This window comes from Physeter macrocephalus, chromosome 21 (genome assembly GCF_002837175.3).
Source record: "Physeter macrocephalus isolate SW-GA chromosome 21, ASM283717v5, whole genome shotgun sequence".
Taxonomy (NCBI): domain Eukaryota; kingdom Metazoa; phylum Chordata; class Mammalia; order Artiodactyla; family Physeteridae; genus Physeter; species Physeter macrocephalus.
In genome coordinates, this window is record NC_041234.1 from 109,847,038 (window position 1) to 109,872,722 (window position 25,685).

At 38.3% G+C, this 25,685-nt stretch overlaps 1 protein-coding gene across 7 annotated transcripts in view; it reads right to left on the reverse strand.

The window, feature by feature from the left end:
- Positions 1 to 397: 397 nt before the first annotated feature.
- ATP11C (ATPase phospholipid transporting 11C) overlaps positions 398 to 25,685 on the reverse strand; it is a 169,088-nt gene continuing 143,800 nt past the window's right edge. For 3 of the 7 annotated variants that reach the window (XM_007100305.4, XM_007100307.4, XM_028482383.2), the window contains 7 exons: positions 25,126 to 25,253; positions 20,503 to 20,638; positions 18,249 to 18,314; positions 15,946 to 16,049; positions 12,459 to 12,612; positions 6,148 to 6,252; positions 3,415 to 3,502 (listed from right to left, as the gene is read on the reverse strand). In XM_007100305.4, coding sequence (XP_007100367.1) covers positions 6,151 to 6,252; positions 12,459 to 12,612; positions 15,946 to 16,049; positions 18,249 to 18,314; positions 20,503 to 20,638; positions 25,126 to 25,253 — 690 coding nt within the window. In that variant the 3' untranslated portion in view covers positions 3,415 to 3,502; positions 6,148 to 6,150. Of the gene's footprint in view, positions 3,503 to 6,147; positions 6,253 to 12,458; positions 12,613 to 13,528; positions 13,811 to 15,782; positions 15,861 to 15,945; positions 16,050 to 18,248; positions 18,315 to 20,502; positions 20,639 to 25,125; positions 25,254 to 25,685 lie in introns of those variants that run through there. The other 4 variants (XM_007100306.4, XM_007100308.4, XM_055081667.1 and 1 more) reach the window with 4 other exon arrangements.

Sequence of the window (25,685 nt, forward strand, 5' to 3'; positions counted from 1 at the left end):
CATTTCCCACTTTACAACAAAAAAAAGAGGAAATGCTCTAAATGTAGGTCAAAGACTAACAGGATTAAAAGACTACAAAAATATAGAGACTGAAGTGTAAAAACGTAATGAAACCAGCTACAGTGGAGACTTTAGTTTCTTAGAAGTCAAGGAGGGCAGGGTCTTTCAAGGAAAAGGACTTTCACAAGGCCTTAGATGCAGGCTGAGCAGCGACACAGGGAAGGAAGGGGGATGGGGAGAGGGGGAGAGAGGTGTAGGGGAAGGGGGGCGAGGGACAGAAAGGTGTACACACACACCTTTGGTGTAAACACACACTATTGTAAAATCCCTGTATCTTTGGGTACTTAAGAATCAAATGATTTCAATGGGACGCAGACACGGACCATATATCGTACAACCTCCAACGAGTGAGCACTGCCAAGCTCACGGCAGACTTTCAATATGTATTTGCTGATTTGGCTGGACTTTTACGCATGCAGCCACCAGCTACAGCCTTATTCAAAACTCCCACAAATATCGGAAACTCCCCAAATTAGGTATTGCCCTCAAGTGCTAGTTGAACGTATGCAGAAATGGTCAGTCTTTTTGAGTTGTACAGGCAAAGAGGAAATTAGAAACTTATTTCCCATCACCAAATTGCTTCCATATTACTTTTACGTCAGACAGACCTTCCCCAAAAAGAGGCTAAAAATATCAATCATATCATACCAAAGTTTATTGATTACATCAAACAAAATTTCTGTAATGAAAAAGGCAAGTTGCATTCGTAAAAGATGGCATTCACATTCATTATAGAAAGCAAAAACGATGTAAAAAATTGCTGAAGTGAAAAATGTAATATTGCAGTTCCATTTTGCAAGCTGAAAAATGATTTCGTCAACACTTGCATAAAATCTGCATTTATATACTGCATGTTATTAAAAAGTTCCATCACTAAATTATTATGGATTTTGCAAATTCAGGCTTGTATTTTATACTGTTGCTGGTGTAAATGTGGTAGATATGGAATTTATGTTTTCAGTTTCGTAGGTAACATCCTCAAACAGTGGAGAACAGCTGTGAAAACTACAAGGACATTTTGTAGTTCAAAATTATTCAAATGATGGGTATATGATCCTATTATTACATTTTACCCCTTTCTCTGACACAAAATAAGGTGGTTATTGTAGTGATAGGAATACTGGATGGCTTACTTCAAGTTATTCCATCTGCTAACCCCACACTAACCAATTTTTTTGCTGACTAATAAAATATCTTTCAAAAAATAAAGTCAGGTCCCTCTCAAGGATCTAGGCCATGATATTACACATCATTGCCACCGTGAATTTGAGCTGCAGTGTAATGTGTAGCTTATTAGACACAACACTACATCCCTTGTCTTTCTTCCAGGATGCAAGGAATTTTACATGCCACCAGTTATATTTCCACTACGCTAGATATTCTGATTATGTCAAATCTCCATGGTCTGCATTAAACAAGCCTCTCTATTTAAGGTTGGCTCTTTGTATTCACAGTCCTTATAATTCTTATGTAAAACAACAATAACTACAGCAACAACAATAAAAACAAGAACAACAAAACATCGAAAACTTTCCTGGGTCTGATTTTTTAGCTCTTTGGAATAGGTAAAGAATATATTGACCTGGTTTTCAGCAGACTGCCCCAAATACTAGGCTACTAGAACACAGCACACTTAGGAAGGGGTGATGGCACCTAACAAAATACTCAAAAATAATACTGATAGATGAGAACAAATGAAATAATGAAAAAGGGTCAGTAATGATGGAATGGTTTCTGACAACTGAAATTATGTCCTTTCTAAAATTTAAGAAAAATTACACCTAAATATTAACACAAAATATAAATGGAAGAATCAAATGTGCCATATGGACTTTATAAATACACTGGTATAGATTGAATCTAATACTTCTCCAAATCAAGGTACAATATAAACACTAATAATAGTACAGGCATGCCAGGAAGACAACCAGGAATGGAAACTGGTAAGAAAATACCTTTTAAAAGACCATTTCAATCTAGTAGTCAAATGTAGTCACTTATATCCAAAAAAAGCGCGTGTTTATTTTATTTTATTTTTTTTTGCGGTACGCGGGCCTCTCACTGTTGTGGCCTCTCCCGTTGCGGAGCACAGGCTCCGGACGCGCAGGCTCAGCGGCCACGGCTCACGGGCCCAGCCGCTCCGCGGCATGTGGGATCTTCCCAGACTGGGGCACAAACCCATGTCCCCCGCATCAGCAGGTGGACTCTCAACCACTGCGCCACCAGGGAAGCCCGTGTGTTTAATTTTAACATTTAATAAAGACATACCACATTTATATGTTTTAGGTGAACTCCTTAGGAGGTTGAAACCTCCCTCTAGTCCAGCAAGTCAAGGACTTTACCAAGGTGAATCTCGTGGTTTAGAGTTAGACCATTACTCTAGCCAAGTTTGCTAAGAGAGACAACATTCATCATGTTCAGCGTCGTGCTACGGACCCTTCCTCCTCCCAAATCAGCAAGTTAAAAAAAGAAAAAGTGTTGCATATATGCACAGATGCAACCTCTTTCAAATAAAAACCATTAACAGTTTGAAATTAAGCTATTCTTCCTTCCTCTCCACAAAAAAATTTATAAAAGACTGATGTTCAGAATGGCCTTTATTTTTATGTAACTGTGGTTTTGCCCATCTTGCCTCAGATCCCAGTAAAACTAATGTTGGAAAAATCTATTATATCTTAACTATTTTGAGGAGCTACTGATTGGAAATGCTTTCTTTTCAAATCTAGTAGCCTTACACTCATTAAGTGTAATCCAGAAGAACAAAAATAAATAATTTCTTTTGATTTTTGCAAAAATACCCAGGGTTAACGTTCTTTCCACCTTTCAAGTTATTTTTTGGCAAGGATATTCTATCAAGACAAAATTAGCATGTGGGTGAACAGAAAGGATTAACTACTATCTGATGCACTGATTTAGTCCTCATATTTTCAAGTATTCCTTTCATATGTTGAAAAAAAATAATTTAACATTATCATTCAGCAGGAACAAGAAATGTGATCCAAATTGCCTATTTCTTCTGCCAGGCAAAAAAAGTAATATTAGCAAAATCTATTCATTCCCATTGCATGACTTCTACTTTATACTACTGTATTTAAATCCATTCAGAGTTCATGGGTTAAAAGAGCACCCATCTGGTAGTTATTTTATTCTACCTAAAGCCAGAAATTCTAAATATTCTTGCTTTCAACCTTCATGTAATTCATAACTTAGAGCTTTGGCCATAACGGCTACTTACAATAACTGTAAATGCTTAAGAGAGTCATTTGGTATCTTAGTGGACATTTATTCTGAACCTTAGACATAAGATAGTGGTTTAGTTTGTTGCATATCAAGTATCCTGAGATGATAACTTTTTGTAGTTGCTTCTTCATGCTTTCTTTTAGCTGTAACCACTGTCAATATGCTTGTAGGACAATAACATAGGCAGTTCAAGATTCGGATTCTGAAAGATTTAAAATACACAGAGTTAAAAGTTTTATCTTAATAATAATGTAAAACCATCTGTTCAGCATTTTAAAAAATAAATCAAGTAGTAAATTTTGTTACGAGAATAAAACAATTGTTTTAACAAAGCTGCCAAGTTTTATTCACATGCAGGGAAAAAAAAAGTGACACAATAACCAATTTTGAATCCTTTATTCATTTGTCAGCTGAATAGATTCAGACCTGCTTTTTGCTTTTGGATTGCTCCAGGGTTCTTTTAAGAACGTTTACCACTAGGACAGCAGAGGCTTAGCTCACTAAGATCCCTTCTAGTCTGTGAGGGATAGAAGGGACATGAAAACAGGGACATTTTATTTAACTTTCTATCTCTAGCACCTAGCCCAGTGTCTGGCGCACAGCAGATGCTCAGGACATGTTGAATGAATGCATCAACTGGTTTTTGGTTGTGTTAATTATGACAAAGTCTGAAGATACATTGATTTGAAAGACTGTTATGAAAGTACTTTTCCTTTACCTAAAGAAACATGTTTCCTCTCTATAATATTGAAGTTAATTTTCTTTTTGGTAGATTATGTATCTATGAGTCAACTGACTCCTGTTTTTCTTATTCATCATCTTTTTAGAAAAGAAACCACAGAAATCTCCCTAAGAAATCTGTAGATTCTTCTTTGTCCTCTAAACACTATCACATGCTATGATCAGGATGGGGCATGACAGGGCAACTGATCAGTGAGTATAAATCAGGTATGTGGAGAAGTGGAAGTCCTATGTCAAGGGAGTGAACCTAACCCTTGATTGTCCACTCAAAAATCCAACTTTTTAAAACCTGAGTAGTGGAGGGCCTTACGGGGTGTACTATTTTCTCCCCTTTTAGGTGCACCTTCCTTGCCATACTTGGACTAGAAGTTCTTTAGAATACCTTCCATTCCTTTTGATGTTCCATTTTCTCCTATTAGTTCTTCAGGTAGCAGGGTCAGGGTGACCCTAACCAAAATAAGGTTGCCATTCACATCGAGAACTTATAAAAGGAGTCAGGCAGTTCCCTTATCAACCAAGGGACAAACTTGGTGGCTAAACTAATTGCCAAATATTTTCCTTGGAGAAAAAAAAATGTCACATGAAAATATATTCCTAGAAGAAATAACTATATTAAAAATAAAACAATCGTTTTTTGAAAAAAAACTTCCTCAGTTGTGTTAGGCATTGTAGGAGTTAAGGCCCTGGAGAGACCAAAAGCAGTAGCAGTGTCTGCTACCCAGCCTAGTCTCCCAAACCACAGACCAAGCTAAGGCAAGCAATCCAGGGGGATACAAAATTCACTGGAAACAGTATAGCTAAAATGCATCACACAGCTTAGGACAAGGCTATCTGGAACAAAACAGTCAAAGACTTTGAAGGCTACTGGGAAGCAGGTTCATTACTGAGGGACAACATAAGCAGGTGAGTCACTCCAAATGCGTAAAAGGATGTATGTAGACTGAGACAAAATGAATTGGCTTCCAAATAACACTGCAGATGCAGACTGGGATGAACAGTAGGAGACAGAAGAACCAATGGATTCAATCCATTAGCTCAATTTGTATTCTTTGCTGGAGGGCAGGGAAGTCGATAGATGATGAGAAAATGGGCCTATGAGGTGGACTCACAATTGTTAGCATCACAGTGAACTGACCTGCAATTGTCATTCATGATGATCATTCATTTTTATGTGGGCATGAAAGACAGCCCTGCCCTAAGCCATACAGAGTTGTTTCCAAGCTGACAAGATTGTAAACCTCATTCATGAATTATTCTACATTCCCATGGATGGATAAAAGACCTTTAAAGGTCTAGGGTGACAGAGGCCCCTGCAGTGGGAAACAGAGTAAACGTAGAGGAGTCATTCTGAGTTCAAGGATTCCTCCCATGGCATATCAATTCCTTCCAAATCTTATTTTTTGGGGGTAAATGAAACAATGTTATAAAATAAATTTACTCACTTTCGGAAAAATTAATTATGAAGCATTCTATATGATTAGGCTAGCATCCCCCTGAATGGCTAGGAAAGGTTTTACCTCTGAAAGTTGAAACATTTAGCTTGAATAAAACTTGACACTACAAAAAGTGATTAGAGTAGGTTGGTTCATTAACATATACTTGGGGATCAGACATTTACAAGGACATTAAATATATACCTGGAAACACAGACACAGCACATGGAGGTACAAACACATTGAATTATTTTCACATAATTACCAAAAGAACATGCAGTGCTAAAACTGACTTGATATTATACAGATGCAATTTTGGAATATTTATTTTCAATTTTTCCAAATCATCTTTTAAAATCAAAATTATATTTCCTAATCAGTATTAACAAGCATTTTCACGTGATGCCATGACAACATGCCCCTTATAAATTAAATATACTGTATTGCCCTTCAGTTCTGGAAAATGCCTAAAATTTTATTTGGGGGCTTAGCAAATTTAAAATATGTATTCCTCCATATTCCAAGTAATGCATCTTTATATTTTTGCAAAGAATAGTATAAAGTTCACCACACCAACAGCAGAGAAAATTTAGAGAGTGATATTTTCATTTTTTCTTTATAATGCTGTTAATCTGTTTCTTTAAAGCCAGCCCGCTTGTTTAACACTAGGTACCTGTTACAATATATTAGATTCGTCTGAGAATGTTCGTAAAAGAAGAGGTCTGACTGAAGGTCTGGTGGATAATGAGTCAGATGCCTTTTTACAGCTCAGATTTCTCTGTAATAGTGAGGTAAAGATACTTAAAGCATTTGAAGATTGGTTAACCTACCTGGTGATAAAAATGTAGGAAGAAAAAAATAATTTCCTACAGACTACTCATCTGGCTAAAAGTACAAATGATTACACTACAGCAAATGCGTAACATTTAAATGAATACATTTAAAGACCTAAGAAAGTCTCCAACTTGAGTTGAATTGTTTTCATGGTAGAAGAATACAGACGTTAGTAGTACGTGGCAAACTTGGGTTTTTGAAATGACACTGGTTAAGTTATGCGGTTGATGAAGTCAATATGGTTCGATTAGTAAACCTTACCATCCTTTTGGTGAACACCTCTGAGAGTTGTGCCGGTACTCTGAGTGTACTGAACAAAGAGAAATTTGTGCAAAACATTCCTGTCTTAGTGAACAGACTAGCTGTAACACTCTGTGGCTTCTACTGCGACCAGGAACCAATGGGACTACAGACCTACAGTCCAAGTTTTTGAAAATCACTTTCTCTCCAGTGTGACAATTTGAGAAGGTGAACAAATGATTGAAGGAAAATGACAAAATATTCTTAAGTATCAATAGAAGATATAAAGATGGGTCATGAGAATTTTTCATAAAGAATCAGAAAATGATGTCAAGCAAATGAGAATGCAAGCAAGTTGGTACATTAAGAAAGGAAATCACCTTATTCACTCCAAGAGAAACTGTGATTGCTGGAAGTTTGAGAAAGCATGAAGATAGTAGATGTTCCTGAGGAAGGGAGGCGTTTCGTTACCTTGTTCACAATTGCACAAAAGGTGGAAAATTGCAGTAGAAAAAAGAGAAATGCAGAAACCAAAAAGAAAAAAAAAAAAAAGTAAATATTCTCTGAAATGTAAGACATTTAAAAAGAAACCTTGAGAATTCGAAGTTGAAATGACGTTAGTTTTGAAGACGTTACTTTCTGAAGTAAAAGTAGAGTTAGAGTTAGGAATAGTCTATTATATGAGCAAACTACTATTTCTCTGTATAGCAATTAAAAATTTTTTTTCTTAATGGGAAAATTGACTATTTTGAATAAAGTAATTTAAAAATATGTTTCTCATTGAAATAAAGCTCATCTCTAATCATTAACTCACTAAGCTTACACTGTTCAAAATCCACTGGTCAGAGAGCTAGGCTGGGGGCCCATCACCAGTCTATATTGAAGTAACTGTCTCCCCTATCCAATTGCATAGATGGAATATGAAGGGACTGACTGCCCTTGGGCAGTTCCAGGTTAAAAACCTAATCAAAACTAACATAATGGAAAAACTGTTGGTGAAACCACACTTCAGTGCCGTTTACCTCTGAACCAATCTTTAACTTCCTTTATTCTAACATAATTTGATCAGTTTCCCCCTTTTCTCCTATAGAGACTCTTTAAAAGCGTTGGCTGAAGAGCTATGAATTTTTCCTTTAAAACACTTAGAAAAAGTAAAAATCGATAACTTAAAGTTTAATCAGAAAACCTAAGAGGTTAGTTTTGTGTTTTCTTATTCTGTGCCTGAAGCTATAGGCTAATTTATAGACTTGGTTTTGGTATTGTTCAAGCAAAACAGAAGATGAGTGGTCAACTAGGCAGATGAGCTTAATGATTCTGCTAATCAAGATTACCCATATTATCTCCTTAGCGGCTAATGGAAATACGCTTACAAAAAGAAACCAGCTAAAGTAACACATATATCTAACAGAGTCTAATAAACATTTATACTTCTAAAGACAAATATTTTTATTTATTCATATATATTTTAACATAACTACATTTTTTCCTGTTCACATTTTACCTTAAATACAGTTGGTGACATGTTGGTAACATGCAAATTACCAATTGATAAAGCTAGAGAAATAAATATTTCGTTTCTGAGAAAAAAATTTTAAATTGCTCTGTCTTCTATTTTGTGGGCAAAAACCTTGCAACAAGATTAACATGATACCAAATCACCCACCCTGTGTTTAAAATACAAGGCCATCTATTTAAGACTGTAACTGAAACACATTTTGGTGTGCTCAAAACCTTGTTTCCAACGGTCAGAGAGAAAAGTATTTCTATGAAGTAGAAATTTTAGGGGTTAATAGGTTACTTTATAAAGGAAAACAAAAGAAATATGAAAGTACAGAAGGCAGCAGAGAGCATGGAAAGAGTAAAGCAATAAAATAATTGATACAGCTAGCAATTGGTTGGGGGAGGGTGAGTGAGAAGGATGGGAGATAACTAAAACAGTATGAAATTTCCACATTCCTTTGCAGTCATCTAGAGAGCTTTGACTCTGGCTCAATTAGCAGTTTGTCAAAGAGGCCAATGCATAAAGGTCCACCTCAACAGCCACGATGTTAGGATTCAACTTTAGATTTGTCTAGTTTAGATGACAGGACTGTTACCCTTAGAACTCTTGGTTCTACGTGACACTGTCAGGATTGCAATAGTAATCATCATTGTCACCATTGTTATTATAAGGATAAATTGTATTCTCCAAAGTGCTTTCTCTGGGAATTTTGCTCAGACACCTGACATTCTTCCTTTTCCTGTCTTCCACTCTGAAAGAGCTCCCTGTGTAATGGAATGTTTCCTCTTGTTTGTGCAGACCTCACATGCAAGGTATGGCCATGTTGCTGGGTCCATTCTCATTAGATTATAGTGTTTCCATGTCTACTAGGCAAAGTCAAGCCTCCTTTAGACCATGGTGGTTTACGCGGGAAAACTTTACATAAAGATATGCGGAAAATTCCTCCGCTGGAAATGGGAACTGGTATTTACCAGTTGGCCAGAAGGTCCAGGTGTATTTCATTGATTAAGAGACAGCCCAAGAAATGTGCTTAAGAGGGGACAGAGCTTTTTGAAATACCAAAATCCTAAACTTTAAATTTCCTTTAAAGTGTTATCTGCTGTACCACTGTTCAGTGCTCCGTGATAGTTTCATCATATGCTTGTCAGCAGCATGGCGATGAGAGGCTTTGTCAGTTTATAAGCTAAAGAAAAGTCCTATGATCCTTAATGATGTGACTTCAGCTCAAGAATTAACTACATTGCTGAAAATAAGGGTGTGAAAATATTTACCCCTGAGTTAAACGAGCGGGGGAACCTATTTTCGAAGAGAGAATTCTTTCTAATGCTAACATCATGACAGAACTCAGCTGTGGTGGAGGCTTCTGGAGGTAGTGACTTGGACCTTGAAATAGCTCAGCTGTGTTACAACAAGCCATAGTACTGAATCTACTGTTCTGTTTATACCTGCTTACAGAAGTGTTCCAAATAAGTCCCCTTTATAACTCAACTAGAGTGAGAGCTCCTTGTGAGAGGGAGCTACATCTGATTCTTCTCTGAATGATCAACACCTAGTACAGCAGCTAGCTTACAGTCGACCCTCGGGCAATGTGTGCTGAATTGAATAGAATTCAACAGAAGGCTGCTTCTATAATTGTTAAATGTAAATGGCTTAGCTTCTTTCTCAAATGCCATAGACATTTTCTCTATCCACTGCTGAGTTCCCTTCTTAAAGCAGCTGCCAAGACTCACAGGAGGATAGCACTGGCAGTCTACTTACCACAGGCGTTTCTGGCTCTACATACAAAGGATCCCTAGCTTACTGGTTGAAGTCAGGGGGATCTTCTACCTCTAGCTCGGGACACACACTTTATCCCGTTAGGGATCCTGTCAGGTATGAGGCTGACCCGGTGTAAAAGAATCCTTTGCGTTTCTTTAAAATGAGGCCAACGTCTTAGCAAGGGATATTGAACAAAGTAGGAAGTCACCCAGGATGCCAGACTGTTGGTCATTAAAATACTCTTTTCTCCTTTATCTTAGAAGTGGCCTCTGCCTCTTTGATGTGGCCAGCTAGAGCCTTGTGTAAATAGATGTGACTCTTCAGAGTAGGCATGGCTGCCATGTTTCAGTTGGCCTTTATGCATTCATATGCACTACTTTGCTCTTGCATTTTCTCACAAGGGGAAAAAAAGAAAAAAGAAAAGAAAAGAAAAAGGCAGTGCTGCTGAGTGCCCACAATGTTTTGTCTCATCTGCAAGTCTCACAATCCCATAGAGTCTGAAAAACCATTTAGCCTTTCAGACTCTGGATGTAAAGAGAGATGTTCATCAGTAGGTGGTTCAACACATGTTCACTGGTTCAATGACGATAGGAATAAATGAATGAATGAGTGAACGAATGAAGGTGATTATGGAAATTCTCCTGGTTGTTCTAGCATATCAGCATGCCAAGCTACAGTACAGACACTGGAATTCCTCCTATCATGGACATAATCCATGGCAAACAAATCTCATGCTGAACCCTGGAAACATTCTACGCTGCTAAGTAAAAAGGGCAGCAGTCCCAGAACTCCATGCTTTCGTTCAACAGAAGTTTGGAATCTGCTGTTTGCGTGGAAAGAAAATGTTCTAAGTCTTTATCTGTGACTACCTTGTAGCATCCCTCCATTTAATGGCCATTTAACTTATATAAAAACATTTAAAATATTTAGTAGCCATTTAATTTATGTAAAAGTCACCTCCAGCCAGTGTCTAATTTTTTTTTTTAAAGGGCTTAAGGAAGAGGATAAGATGATATGTTTGAAGGTTTTGATTTCTGAGATTTTTGTCTCATCTTTACAGCATGAAGCTGGGTGTGAGCCATTATTTAGCATAAGCTCCATTACCCCAAATAAGAAAAACATCGAGGAACTCCTCAAAGTGTACTCCCAAATAAGGAGATCCTTCCTAGACAAATCTCTATTACAACAAGGCACCAAAAGATTTCTTACTGTGACATTTTCTGTTTGGCTTCATGCAAACTGCCACTTGAGCCATTCTGGGAGGAACCTGTTTTATCCCTGTTCAACTGGTATTAAAGGTATAATCAGACAAGTAAATGCCACTTTTCCATTCTAAGACTAAACACCAGGCTGGAGGGAGTTAGTGGGGGGTCTACTGGAAGGTTTAGAGAGAGATTAAGGGGGTCTTAGGTTAACGTACTGTGTGCAGTTCCACCCATAAGGCATGCAGAAGCAGGGAGTTAAGGCCGGTTCTGACCACCTAACTATACAGTGATTGGGCCATGTATACCAAGAATCAATGTGGCTTACGCCACTGATAATCTGCTTTTGAGTGGGGCTGATACTGACTTGTATCATGAAGCTCCTCTCTTATACATCTAATCACTGAAGATTTTCCCACTATAATCATTTTAGTTCCCTATTCTGCATGATGCCAACCACTGGAATCAATCAATAGGAAAAAAAAAAATCAAGGCAAACCAGTTCTGTGGCTAAACTGGTTGGCAAATTTAATGAAATAGACCAGGGAGATATAGCTTAGTCTACTTCTTGAAAATATTGCCTTGGAGAGGCTACAAGATCTAATTGGTGTCAATAAGATCGAAACAGGGTTTTGTTTGGCAAAATGAGCTAGTGTTGGTAGGAATATGACATATTTAATTAACCTGTTGGTCAAAATTTGCCAGAAGTTTTATTTTCAAGGCTAATCTATCCCTTTCAGTTTAAAGGCTTTTCCAGAAAGGCTCAAAAGATATCAGACAATGCAGGGCCAAGCGATTAGGCTGACAGAGGGTAATAACTTCTCATTCCCACAAAAAATTTACCATATAAGCAGCAAAAATAAAAACACACTCATAAAACAATCTTGAATTTTTACAAGTGTGTTCAAGAGGGGAAGGATGTAGAAACCACATCCAGGGAATTCTCTTTGGCTCAAATATACTGCTGGACAGACAGGGCTAGAAGCAACACAGAGATTAAGCAGCACTATAATTAAAGGAAGGGGAAAGGTTTGAAAGAGGCAAATTGGGATTATCAACTGAAAAAAAAAATCTGCAAACAACCCATGGGGAAATTTCTAAGGTTAAAGCTGGAATGTTGGTGTGGAAATTCCCAGTGTGAAAATTCTAGGTTAAATTTTTTAAAAAATCATTTTTTCTGTTTAAAATTCCATATGGAGCATATGAGATACTCCATATGGATTGCTAAAGGTCACATAGAACACTATTAAGGAATCTACTTACCACCTGCATTGGATAACGAAGTTTTTTACTATACTTTTTATGCAGAAGAGGAAATTAAGTGATGAACCTGTAAGGAGGGGTTTAACATGCTGTAACTAATGCAATTCTCTAAATAAAGTTTTTAGTTCACGGCAGATATTGAAGCCCCTTCCAAAAATCAGGTGGTAATATAAACTTAGTTCTTACCCTGGCACTTCTTCTTCTTACATTCTTTAATACTATCAGGAGAATCTCAGGGAAAAGGCTGATAAATATTAGAAGAACTATGGCCAACCATGTGGATACAGAAGACAGCATTTGAGCAAATACAAAATACATTCTCTGTTGTTTGAGAAAAGGCCTAGAGTGGAAAGAAAATACATAATGGAAAAACAAATCAGTTCCTGTTATATGAAACAGTAGTGTAACTGAAACTTTTGTATTTAAAAGGAATCCTCGTTATGCACATTAATAAAAATAATTTTCTTTAGGACGACCCAGCAGTAGTAAACCGATTTCATTTACTAAATGTTTGGAAAGAAAAGGAATGATAATCAAAGGGGAAAAAAGATGCTAAAATGCATTTGACTTGAAAACCACTACGCGATCAATTTTAAAGCTGCCAACTGGAGAATATTTATTTGCATTAGAAAATGCTGGAGGGCTTCCCTGGTGGTGCAGTGGTTGAGAATCCGCCTGCCAATGCAGGGGACACGGGTTCGAACCCTGGTCCGGGAAGATCCCACATGCTGCAGAGCAACTAAGCCTGTGCGCCACAACTACTGAGCCTGCGCTCTAGAGCCCGTGAGCCACAACTACTGAGCCCGCGCGCCACAACTACCGAAGCCCACGCGCCTAGAGCCCGTGCTCCGCAACAAGAGAAGCCACCGCAATGGGAGGTCCGCGCGCCACAACGAAGAGTAGCCCCCGCTCGCCACAACTAGAGGAAGCCCGCGCAGCAGCAACAAAGACCCAACGCTGCCAAAAATAAATAAAATAAAATAAAATAATTAAAAAAAGAAAATGCTGGAGCTTCAGAGATACTCACGAGAAATGATGATTAATTTTTATGCTAACAAACATTTTACTTCCTTGGCTGTTTTTTTAATATAAGAAAGGATTTCTGGTCTACATTTGGAAATTTAAAAGACATTTTTATTACCACTCCCCACCCCCCCCCGCCCACAAAACCCCTATGTAAACATAACAAGGAGTGTAGAGATTTTCTCTCTCAAATGGGAGGAATCTACCATTCTCATCCACAAATATATATTGAGTACGAGTGTGTGCCAAGTAGGTTGACAGAAGAGTATTGCTAATCACACATTAAGCCTTGGGGTCCGGAAATCCAGGAGAACGCCTCATTCTGCAGGGTTCAGTCATCCACTGAACTGTTAGGCGACCACTGAGAAGTCCAGCCAGTTTCCCTTCCCTGCCAGAGCTGAACCACAGAGAGCCTCACTAGGCTAGGATGAGTGTTGTCTGAAGCTGAGGTGGACGAAGTGCAAAGCAGCTGCTCAAGGTTGGGGTACACATCAGACTGTCCTTGGATGAGGAGCCTTAGGTAGATAAGTGGTTGGTGCCATTTAGTAGATCACAAATAGTGCTCACTGAAGATAAACTGGTTTCTCATTTAAACATTCATGTTTGTGCACTCTCACGTAACATGATAAAATCAAGCTTGTGGCTCTACACAGATGAGGACTAGACTGCGGAATATATGTGGAATAGATTGTGAACACAATGGTGAGGTGGAGAAACTTACGAGGTACAGGCTAAACAAGTTTTCTAGGGTTCCTACCATAAAGAAAAGATTTCTACAGAGCTCTATTCCCACTCTAATTCAGAAGGGCACCCTGACTAATCTTCTAGGCAGTTAACTGAGGCACAATAAGGGTCCAGCAGACAACTGACAGCTAGTCGTCACAGGGTATTCTTTTGCATAGTACCCTCTCTGTGATTAAAAGCTCCACATTTTTCTTTTTGATTTTGATGGCATCTATGGAGTTTTGCAGAGGAGCAGTAAAAAACAAAAATTATTACTCCTGGATGGGGTTTGGGGATCAGAAATCATCATTCTCACTGCCCATCCCCAAAGAGGGGTGAGTCACAATGCCTCAGGGTTGAGCATGTCTGGAGATTAGCTGCAATCAGCATTCAGCTGAAGTATTACAGTTTCTAGTCACATTTTCTTGGTTGCTTTATAATATAAATTTTATATTCATGTAGTAGCTCAACTCAGACATGTCTGCTTAAGGATAGCACTATAGGCAACAAAATAAAATAGATTTATTAACATTTCATTTTTAGTAACCATCTCTAATGAATAGAAACAGGTGTGACAATATCTTAAATCATTTAAAGGATTTATTTTAATCAATAAGGAATAGTCTGGAAAGAGTGAGAAACTTTAGTTTGCTAGAAACATTTCATTCTTGTGGAAATTTCGCATAATTAGTTCAGATACTGATTACACAGGTTCCTAGACAGAATTATGACCTTACAATTTGTGTATTATGTTTGGTTAATCAACTTTGATTCATTTGTATATTATTAAAGAAAACAGACTTCCTTCAGCTTCATTGCTTCAATAATTACTTATATAGGTGTCAAATAAATGCTGTAATTATACTTTCTGGAGCTGCTACTTCCATAAGTGATTAGGTTGTCCATATTTTTATTTCTTGAGGCTTTTATTTTAAAAAGCTTTCCAAAACAGTAAGAGTTTCTTCTAATTAAGTCTCAAGGGACATAAACATGGTCCCCACATCTCTGTGATAATATGGACTGTTTTGTACGTATGATTTTGCTCAAACCAGTGAAATATGCACTCCTAGAATCTTACCCTATGGCTTACTCTAGTCCTGGTCTCTGCTGCTGGCATTCTTGTCAGGGGAAGTCACCAATTAATGAAAACAACTGTGATATTAAAAAACAAAATATAGGCCTCTGGGAGTAAGGAAAGGAGATGAAAATCTAACTTATTTTCATTCCTTATAACTCTCCCAATCACAGCTTATGTGCCCCTCACTGGACTCCAGTCTCTTTGAGGCAGGGGTATAGTCTATTCATTGCTGTATCTCATAGAGTGCCTCACACAAAACAGATTCTGAATAAACATCTACTGAACCAAGATGAACAGAATGAACTTTAAATCCAAGCTGTAGAGTCTACCTTTACTTCCCCCAAAACAATGGGACGGTGATTTCAAATATAACCCTCTGAGTATTAAGTGATATATATTCTATCTCTTGAGCACATCTGTAGCGACAAGAAGGAGAGTAATATACCATAAAGAGAGAACAGGGTCCAAATGGATAATACTGTATCTATTGGTCACTATATTGTGTAGAAACTTCATAGGATGAGTATTTCCACTGGAAATCACATAGGAGGTCATGCTAGAAATTAGTTTCGTTTCACAGAGAGATGTTTACACACCTTCAGGTCGGAAGATTTGGACAGGGGCTACCAGAAGGGAGGTCTTTTGAGTAACTCGTGCAGTCTATATACTTGCATTTGAAATCTTACCTGAAATAGCAGCATTACTGGCTAGAAGTAACTTCCAGTCCATTAATATTGAAGACTTGCCATCTTAGATAATCAAAACTTTAAAAGTATAATTAAAGTTTGCATATACAATGTACCTATATATGTATTTTGTTATTTACGTATTACACGTACAGTAGCTTACCATATAATTCCTCCCCAGAAGAATGAGAAAAATACATAAAACGCTAAAGAACCCCAAATCACAAAGTGGTTTATCCATGTCCAGAAACGAGTATCCAAGGCGAGCTGAAAGGATACAACACAAGAGATTTCATGATGAGTACAAACTGTACCAGGCCATATCTGATGGTATTTGACAACTTATACACAATATGATACCTGTGGGAGGATCTAGCTTGGGCCAGGCAACCAGAAGAGAATGGCACTAGACGAACAGAACCCAGACTTTTCAAAGAGCTCTGCCCTCAGGCATTTAGACTCTAGGAGTACAGGCATGGAGGTGTGGTCAAGCAAGTACAGCTGCAGATGCCTCACTACTGAAGGAAGGGCAAGGAATGAGGCAATGGTAACACCCCAGAGACTGGAGCCCCGTGTCCTTAAGTGGTGGCGGTCAAGGAGCTGATGGCAAAAGGAGAAGGCCTGGCTGGTGGAGGCAGGTATACTGAAAAGCAGGAGGAGAGGGAGAGAGTAGCTAGGAAGAGAAGAAAAACTACACAAAGGAGTCGTGAGAGCTCAAACACAACAGATGAGGGTTACTAAATGCAAAGGCAACTAGCTCTACACGTCAGGCATCATGGAGCCATGGATTGTGGGTCTATGTAGTGTGCAATTTTTCAGTTGCAAAATCTGTATCTACTCCATTAAATTAATAACATTTTCAGTTGCCTTAGATTTTAATCCTCTTATGTTTCTTCCAGGGCTGCTTGTTTCTTCAGATTGTGGCACCTGGGATTTTCAAATGCAATCTAAAAATAAAAAGTATGGTCCACTCTGCTTGCTTAAAATTTCTGGGCCACATGGCCTAATATCCGGGGCATTTAATTTTTGAAGAGGAGGTGGTGTTTGTTTTGTTACTTGCTGTGACACCCTGCTCCTCAGCAATCTGCTAACAGTTGCTCATTTATAAACAGGATATTGATAACATTGTCTTGAATTCCCATCCTCCGGCTGCTAGGGAACATGCCACAGTAATACCAATGCAAAGAAGAGGGAGTGGATGGATTTTGAGGGACAGGTGAAAGATGCTGCAGCAAGGCCAACTTTAGCTATGAAGGGTGCTTGGAAGCCCTGGGGCCACATGCAAGGCCAGGGGTAAAAAAGGGTGAGGAGGATTCCCTTTCAAATTATGATCCTATGAGACATAATAGTAAATAACAACTAGCATCTATTGTACTGAGCACATTCTATGTGCCAGCCCCCATTCTAACTGCTTTATATGTATTCACTAATTGACTTCTCACAAAAAAAATCCTAAGGGAGGTGGGTGGTACTTTTATCTCCATTTTATAGAAGAGGAAATGGAAGTACTGAGAAACAAGGTCACTTGCCCAAGGACATCCAGATAGTAAGTGGCTAAACTGAGATGAATTGTAACATTTTCTTTTGCAGCCCTAAAATATTACTGAAATAGTAGATGAATAATGCAAACATGTTAGTTGTATTCGGTACGAGAAATGAAGCAGGTAAAAAATTCAGAGGGGAAATGATTAGAGGTCCTTTGCCAATTATACTTCTGAATTCTAATTCTGGCCACTGGGCATACTGGAATTCATTTAAAGGTACTCATTCTTAAACCCCATGTGAGGTGTTTATTACTGGAATGATCAAGATAATTTTGATTATACCTTCAACTATAAGGGAGTCCCAGCTCATGAACCTCAAGGGTAGTATTCAGCACACAGCATTATTACATGGCTGCATGTTAATGCCAATGATTTTGTCAAAACTGCCTTTGTTGTATGTTATCTGCTGTATATTCTTATGCATTTCATCACAAATATGGGTAAATTTCAGTGATGAATACATTATACAAAACGTCATCACCACCAAGCTCTTTCACACACATATCTTGCTCATGGACACCTATATTCAACTGTCTTAAGTACCCAAATTCCTTTAAGGACTGGCATTCTTAAACAGATATATAACTGTAAAAAATATTCAAGTACTTAACATGGAAACACACACATACACACAGCCCATTTATATACCACTTAACATCTCAAAAATAGCAGGAAAGAAGGAACAGATTTCCAATATAAGTATGTTGTATTAAAGAAAAGAGGATAGTCAATATACTGGAAAAAATGGATCACAAATAGTATATAAATGTCCAAATCTCTAATATCACACATAACTTTAGTAAGCATTCAGACTTGAATAACAACTCACAGTAAAAATAAAGATTAGAAGACAAAAAAGATATAAGACCAGAAAGTATTACAAAAATGGTGTTAAATATATTTGAATAAATAAAAATCTAACCTTCAGAGTTACGGTGAATACTAAGACTGTAAAAACAATGGTTCCAAAAGTCCAGTTTCCATATACCTGAAAAACATTCAACAATTACATGTACCATGAATACACAAACTTGCTTAAAATAATAAACAGCCAAGTTTAATCTTGAGTGTAACTGCCAAGATTTTTGTATAAATTGTTTAGGGAAATATCTGCTCAAAAGATCAGGCCAAAATGCTGGCTTTTACTGTGAGCCTAAATTTTCTTGGAGACGTACACCACATGCATGGTTGGTAGGGTTTATTTCGTGATTCCATGAAGCATAAAACAGGGAACACACTGGTGTGATACAGGCAGGAAAAACCCTATTCCACTAACGGTAACGTTCATAAAAACAACTCATTTGGATGGCTCCTGTATCTAAAGAGTTTGATATAGGCTTTTCCTATAATATAGATCTAAAGATCTCTATGTATAAATAAAGACTAATTTGCAGACAAATGAACTCACATTTTAAAAATAGAGTATATGATGACAGAGGGTAACTAGACTTACTGTGGTGACCATTCAGTACATAGAAATATCGAATCCTTATGTTATATACCTGAAACTAATATAATGTTATATGTCAATTATATCTCAATAAAAAACCAAACAAAATAGAGTCTAATTTTGTGGCTGTAAATATTAGAGCTGTCAGCATGTGCACATCAAAGGAAAGCAGATACCATGTATATAAACCCAAACGATGGCAATGAATGGCACATATGCTTACCAAACGCTGTCAAGATCTGAATGCATAACATTAAAACAGAAAATGAAATGTAAAAGGTTTTAAAAAAATAAAAACAAAAATTAAGGTTAATAGCAAAAAAAGGATTTGATCAAATCGTACATGGTGTTATATTTAATTGCTGATAGTAGTCCTTATACTTATTGTAATTTTAGCAAACAATATACAATAAAATTTAATTCATTTGGACTTCATGAACTCAAAATGAGTGATGACTTGGACACAGGGTGGGTTGAGGCTCCCCATGCACCACCAGTAGAGTTTGCTGAGCAAATGAACCATGTCAATAGAATTGCAGGGGGGTACAGTCAGCTCTATACAATTTATGTGGCAAATAAATACAAAATAAAAAGTTGGAGTTACAGAATCAGTCATAAAGCTGAAGGGACCTGAGAAATCATAAAATCGAATTTCTTCTTCTTACTGTTGGGCAAAGGTGACTTGGAAAACTGAAGGGACTGGCCCAAGGGTGCACAGAAAGATTTAGTAGGGCCGTCTCCCTGGCAAATGCTACATGTGCCTACTCTAAAGTACTAGATCTGTATTTCCTCAACAGTTACTCAGTGATTAATAATTTTAATGGATTCATACTAAACTGATTTCTGTTAGTCCAAATTAGAGAGGTTCTAACTGTAGTACCTAATTTCAAAGTATCATTCAAATTCCCTGAGCCTATCACTTCTGTAACAGATGTTGACTGTCTCGGTTCTAGACATAGTCAGTGTACTCAGTAAAGTCTTTTTGAACCTTTGCTTTGCTTCATATGATTATAAACAATAAATGACCATAAAAGAGGAAGCCCAGAAATAGCAAAGAACATAGTGAAAGCAGCATGCAAGGTGGTGGGTTTGATTTTCCGCTGTGTGGCTGCCGGAAGATCTCACCCCATTGGCAATTCTCTCCTAGAGCACAGCCAGCGCAAAATCACCCCAATGCAGGTGCTGACCTATGTAGTCGCTGGCTGGGAAGACACTGGCAGGATCTGTATAGCCTTTCTGGAAAATACTATGCTCCCATGTGGAAAGGAAGGAGGAAGAGAAGGGAATTCCCTAATTATTGGGCAAATACTGCAAACATACGGCAGCTACTCCCTTCCACTCTAAGCACGGAAGGCCACTATGAGTAAGAACTGAGTGGGGACAGACATTGCTTTTAAAACAGGAAAAGCCTTGCTCACATCAAAGTGTACGGGTCCAAAGTCCGAAATCCCAAGAACTCTGTTCATCTAGTAAAATTACAGCCAAGTTAAGCTTCCAGAGGTTTGCACATAAGCTGTCTAGTTAGCCGTGCATGCAGGAAGTGATTTCATACTTCAACACTTCTACTGTTCTAAAGACATTGTGAGAACTAAATACCATACCTTTAGAAAAATAATTTGCAAAATGATTACAGCTAGAGTATGTGTATGATAGATCCAGTGCCTATGGAAAAAAACTTAAGCCATGCTTGTAATACCAAAAGATGTAATGATGGTTTTTTTTTTACCTTTGCATTTTCTTCTAAGGATGAAGTCTGAAAAAGAAAATAAGTCCCAAAGAAGAACACTGTTCCTTCAAATGCAGCCAGAAATGTCCAATATAAGAAGGGGCCCAACTGTAGCATGGCATTTCCAGAAATTTTCCTATTGAGAAATGGGAAAAAACACAAGTTAATGAATCTCTGTAGGCTGTTTATTTAAAGATACAGTGAAACGCCAAAGGTGCACATGGGGTTTGACCCTGTTAGAATGAAGGGAGCTATCCCTGAGGGACTGGTAAGCTTTTGATAAAAGCCCAGACCGAGCTGCTGGTTTGTCTTTGTGCAATCACCTCCTGTCTGAGATGTTGCAGTAAACTGTCAAAGTGCTTCTAAGTTAAAATTCTGGCCACTGACAATAATAATATCATCAATAATAATTAGCTCTCATTTACTGAGTACTTATTATATGATTATAAAAGTGGGTTAAGAGTTTTATATTGTCCATTTTTGTATACACAAAAACCACATGAGATAGGTATTCTTATCACTACCATTTACAAATAATCAGCCTCACAAAGGTGTATCATAATGGTTTCCAAACTTTGATGCACATTAGAATCACCAGGGGATCTTTAAAAACATTGACGCCTGGCTCCCACCCTCATTCTGATTTAACTGGCATGAGGTGTAACCTGGGCAACCAGGATAATTTAAAAACTCCCCAGGTAATTCTAATGTGCAGTAAAGTTTGGGGACCACTAGTACAGCAGTATGCCAGAGTTCACTCAGTTAGTAAGGGACAGAGCTAGTATACAATCCTAGACTGATTTGACTTTAAATCACATGCTCTCAACCAAGCTACCATGGCTTTGCAGCTATGACTGTTAAAATATTTTGTTTAATCAAGATTTCTTCCTGGGAATTTAACCTTTCTTAGGTCTTGGGGTACCCTTTATATTTTTAAAATTGAGTCAAATAGCATGTTTGAAGCTGTACAGCCATGCTTTGATAAATGGCAGGTGGCCAGATCAAAAGTTTAACATCTGTCAAAAATAGCACAGTCTTCTGAGTACAAGTCAGAATGCTGAAGAAGGCTAACAACTCTAATGGGGCAAAAAGAAGATGGGTCTGTGCATGGAATTCTTTTAGGTTCTATTTCAAATTCCTCTTAACATTTATCAAAAGGTATGTGATCACTCAAATAGCACACCTGTTGCCAATACTACCAAGAATGTCACTGGGCTGTAATGAATAAGAAAGACCTTTGTGATGTAAATACAACTGATCCTTGTTTAGTTGGTATGGAGTGCTGTAGGGTTTCCTGAAAAAATAGCAATTATGCAACATTTACCTACTAGGATTTCCAGGTGCACACAGAAATCAGCAATGTAGGGGGATGCATAAAGCAATACGCTGCTATTTGCCTTGGAAAAACTGCAGGGGGAAAGAGGTACCTGCTTCCCAGAAACAAGCTCTCCCCACAGCCAGTAAGTCATGTTCCCAAGGCAACTGGGAGCCACAGGGAAGGCACTTCCCTTAAAGATCCTTGCAAGGAGGGCCCAGCAACTGCCAGCCAATGAGGCTTTTGAGAGTCACTGACTTGGGCTGAGGCAGGAAGTGGTTCCTGTCTTTCCAGCCAGCCACTGGATTTACATTACATGCCCTGGGAAGAAAGGAAGGGGAGTCATGGTGTGTTGGGTTATAGTTGAGGTTTTCTAGCTGTGCTCAGGTGAATGATGAACCTGTTGTTAACTCAGAGTATGACAGCCAACGTGAGGGGCAACACGAGGGAGTGAAGACTGAGTGGGGGTGGGGGTGGGGGGTGGAGCAGTTGACCAGCAGCACAGGCCTGAGCACCTCCATACAATGGGAGGCAGTAGGTGTACCAGGACCTTTCTTTTGCCTTTTAAAGTTGTAGAAGAAACAGACTATGCCTCTACCCTCTAGAAAATCTAGAACTACAGTTTACTTTTCAAATTTCTCTCAAAAAATATGAAAAGATCCAATTACGTCACATTTCACATCAAAACTTTTGGTAAACGCCTGTGTCACTAAGTCCCCGAAGGTGATATCTATAGTATGCTACACAAGCCCACAAGTAACATTAAGTGGTACAAATGCAGAGAGACACATATGAAGACTAGAGCTTCACGTTTACAAAGGAATGCTCAGAGTAACAGAGCAATCTCCAATACAGTGACAGGCTGAGAGCACTGTCTCATCAGAGCGGGCAGGCTGGAAGCTGCATTTTGGGCTGGGTGATAGGTATGCCATGGCTTTCATTTCTCCATCGTATGTGGCAAGTATGCCCTCTATGCAAAATTGCTTAAAAATTCATGACCTACACCTGCATGCGGTAACTAAAACTTCATGGAAACCCTTAATAATTTGTACTCAACAGCTTGCTTCAAGTTTTCAACATTCTTAATGTATGAAAGTGCTCAGCATAGCCCTGAAGTTATGTGGAGAAGGGTGTTAGAATAATAAGATTAATAGCTACCATCTACTGAAAACTTACTATGTGCCAGGCACCACTCTAAGTTTTTACATGTAGTCACTCATTTAATCCTCCCCCAAAACACTGTGATTAGATCTCTTGTTACTGAAGAGGAAACTGAGGCCCATCTCAGTCAAGTAACCTGAGCAAGGCCACAGAGTCAGGGGCAGAGCTGCGATCAGAGTGCAGGCGATTAGCTAGAGCTCTTGGTGGGACTGAACGGGAGGCATTCTGCTCACTGCCACCCAAACCCCTCTTCAGCCAGAGGAACTGCACTACTGGTCTTCACTTTAGTTGTTGTCTGAAAACAGAACACTGCTACTCAATCTTTGAAAACCACCAGCCTGTGGAAAAGAGCACAGGGCCGGTCATCAGGAAGATAGAAATCTGATCTTGCTCTGGCCTCTTGTTACACACGCTGTGTCCTTAGGCAAGTCATTTCTGGGCCCTTGGGTCCTCATTTTTTTTTAAAAGAAAGAGGGTGTGAGAGCTGATGCTCTGGAATATTTCTACCAAGATTTCTACGATTCCCCTTTAGATCTAACAATACTCTTTGCAAGAAATACAGGGAAAAGCAGAACATGTTAACGCCATGAGGAGGCAATCAGCAAACTCTCGATTGGGGGAAATGCTACAAGATAAATCATCTGGTTTCGTTAACAAATAAATTGTCAAGTTAACCTACAGATTAAGAGAGTCTCAAGAAGCATATTAACCAACTGCAGTATATGGGCCTTATATACTGTTTCAAACAAGCATGCTATAAAAAAAAATTGAGTCAACTGGAAAAATTTGAGCATTGACTGGATATTTGATGATATCATGGACTTGTTAAATTTTTAGGTATGATAGTGTACTGTTATAACAGTACATGCAAAAGATACATGCTGAAATAACTATTTTATATAGCTTGATATTTGCTTCAAAATAAGTCCTTGATAGAGAAGACAAGGTTATTAATGAAGCAGGATTGGCCCTGAATTGATAATTGTTGAAGCTGAGTGGTAAGGACAGGGAAGTTTACTATATAAATAGTATTTTTGCTACACTCTTTGCATGTTTTAAATTTTTTATAAAAAATACCTTTACAATGACAACTAATTTTATAAAACTGGTTAAGTTTAACAATTCCTAGATGTGAGTTTCATGAGTCATACTGGTTAAAGACATCCCTTAAATTTGTGCACCTTCACTTCGCACCAATGAATCACACCCAAGTCTCTCTATTGCACTTGCTACCCACTATTTAGCAACACTTACAACCTGCTGTAAATTAATATCTTTATCTTTAGCTGTAAGCTTCACTTATAAAAATCCAATTTAATCAAAGGTTAAGCAACTGGGGCTAGTGCCAAGTCCCCCACCCACAGATAAAAGCATCTATTTCCAACTAACACAAAATGAATATAATGGCTTGATGACTTAATTGTTTTCTTCAACAATGCGATTTTAGAATGCGGCTAACAGAGCACTCGGAGGCTATATTTCAGGGGCAGTTTACAAGAGAAAGCCTAACATAACATCATCAGTTCAATCCATTACAGGGAGAGATCTTTGTGTGGCCCTTCTTGGGGGAGGTGGGGGGTGGCGGGTAGTTAAACTGTTGTGTCTCCATCTAAGACTCTAGAACTCAATGACAATGTAGGCAAAGCTTTAGGAATTACTGATTTTGAACTAAATAATTCATACCCATTCAACTACAGGACATATATCAATACCTAGGAAACACATCATTTTCCAGCTGGATGGTTTGGTTTAAGGAGCTAAAAATTCAGGGGGCTTCCCTGGTGGCGCAGTGGTTGCGCGTCCGCCTGCCGATGCAGGGGAACCGGGTTCGCGCCCCGGTCTGGGAGGATCCCACATGCCGCGGAGCGGCTGGGCCCGTGAGCCATGGCCGCTGGGCCTGCGCGTCCGGAGCCTGTGCTCCGCAACGGGAGAGGCCACGGCAGAGGGAGGCCCGCTTACCACAAAAAAACAAACAAACAAAAAAAAACAGACCCGAAAAAAAAAAAAAAAAAAAAAAAAAATTCAGAACAGAACCATGTAATCAAACCAGGAGGGCAGTTCTGTGTCCTTCCTACCTGTAGATAAAATGAAATCCACAATTTTGAAAGTCTGGGGTGGGGGGTTAACTTAACATATGTTCAACTTACATATATAATCGGGGATCTGAGGTCAGAGTGTCAATGTTGATGTGCTGTTCCAGTAGACTGTAGGCCAGGATGGGCAAGGATGTGAAGCAGATATTGTACATTGTAAGGTAAGCGGCATCATACAGTGGCTGTAATGACAAACCGCAGAAGAGAAAGGTAATGTAACAATCATCTGCAAGAGGATATTTAAGTGTTTACAAAAAAATCACAAGCTAAAACAAGACAATTTCCTTTCACACCTTTTGTGACAGCAAAGGAGGTTTTGTAAATAAGGTCACTCTAACTGACCACTATAGAAAAGAAACTAACATACTGTAAGGCATGTTAAAATACCCCCCCTTTTAAAATACAATCTTATTCAGAATGTTTACAAGCTGTAAGCTCTATTTCTTTTTTTAAATATATATGCTTTTCTTTTTATTAATTAGTCCAAGTAAATTTATATATAAATATGTGTAAAGGAGAAACTCTTTTTTTTAAACATCTTTATTGGAGTATAATTGCTTTACAATGGTGTGTTAGTTTCTGCTTTATAACAAAGTGAATCAGCTACACATATA